This window comes from Sapajus apella, unplaced genomic scaffold (assembly GCF_009761245.1).
Source record: "Sapajus apella isolate SASKATOON/1434 unplaced genomic scaffold, GSC_monkey_1.0 scaffold16928, whole genome shotgun sequence".
NCBI classification, from domain to species: Eukaryota; Metazoa; Chordata; class Mammalia; order Primates; family Cebidae; genus Sapajus; species Sapajus apella.
The window spans coordinates 1-1,069 of NW_022453849.1; the positions used below are offsets into that span (position 1 = coordinate 1).

The following is a 1,069-nucleotide window of genomic DNA, read 5'->3' on the forward strand; positions in this document are numbered from 1 at the left end:
AAAAAAAAAAAGTACAAAAATTAGCTGCATGTGGTGCCTGTAGTCCCAGCTACACGAGAGGCTCAGGTGGGAGGATGGCTTGAGTGGGGAGGCAGAGACTGCAGTGAGCCGAGATCACCCACTGTACTCCAGCCTGGGCCATCGGAGCCAGAGGTTGTCTCAAAAAAAGAAAAAAAGACAAGAAAAGAAATAAGCATCAAAGTTCAGTTTGGCTCCTTCCCACTTACCCTGCGTCACTTTCAATCTGTCCTCACATTTGTGTCCTCCACAGACGTCTCCCTCCCCAGGTCCCTCCTCCCAGGGCCTCTGCACCCCTGAGGTCCCGTCTCCTCTGTTCCTCTTGCAGGCAGCTGTTGGGGGACCCGTCTGAGTTCCGGCCCGAGCGGTTCCTCACCGCCAAAGGCACCGCCATCAACAAGCCCTTGAGTGAGAAGATGCTGCTGTTCGGCCTGGGCAAGCGCCGGTGCATCGGGGAGGTCCTGGGCAAGTGGGAGGTCTTCCTCTTCCTGGCCATCCTGCTACAGCAGCTGGAGCTCAGCGTGCCGCCGGGCGTGCAGGTCGACCTGACCCCCATCTACGGGCTGACCATGAAGCACGCCCGCTGCGGACACGTGCAAGCGCGGCTGCGCTTCTCCTTCCAGTGAGGAAGACACCGCCATGCGGAGGCCGGGGGACTCAGCCCTCGTTTCTCTTCATTTTTTTTAGTTTTTCTTCAAAAATAGCAGCTTGGCTGGGCTCGTTGGCTCTGGCCTGTAACCCTAGCACTTTGGGAGGCCGAGGCGAGTGGATCACGAGGTCAAGAGATCGAGACCATGGTGAAACCCCGTCTCTACTAGAAAATACAGAAATTAGCTGGGCTTGGTGATGCGCGCCTGCGGTCCCAGCTACTCCGGAGGCTGAGGCAGGAGAATTGCTTGAACCCAGGAGGCGGAGATTGCAGTGAGCCGAGATCGTGCTACTGCACTCCAGCCTGGCACCTGCCGACAGAGCGAGACTGTCTCAAAAAATAAAAATAAAAAGTAAAAAAGCAGCCCAAGTGCAGGGCCTGTAATCCCAGCGCTTTCAGAGG

The 1,069-nt window shown here is 56.5% G+C and overlaps 1 protein-coding gene across 1 annotated transcript; it reads left to right on the top strand.

Annotated features, from left to right (window-relative positions):
* Window positions 1-346: 346 nt before the first annotated feature.
* On the top strand, window positions 347-705 carry LOC116548614 (cytochrome P450 1A2-like; the record flags this gene model as incomplete). Its single annotated transcript, XM_032273973.1, has 1 exon — window positions 347-705. A coding segment is annotated over one exon (298 nt), but the record flags the coding sequence as incomplete, so codon positions are not given.
* Window positions 706-1,069: the final 364 nt, after the last annotated feature.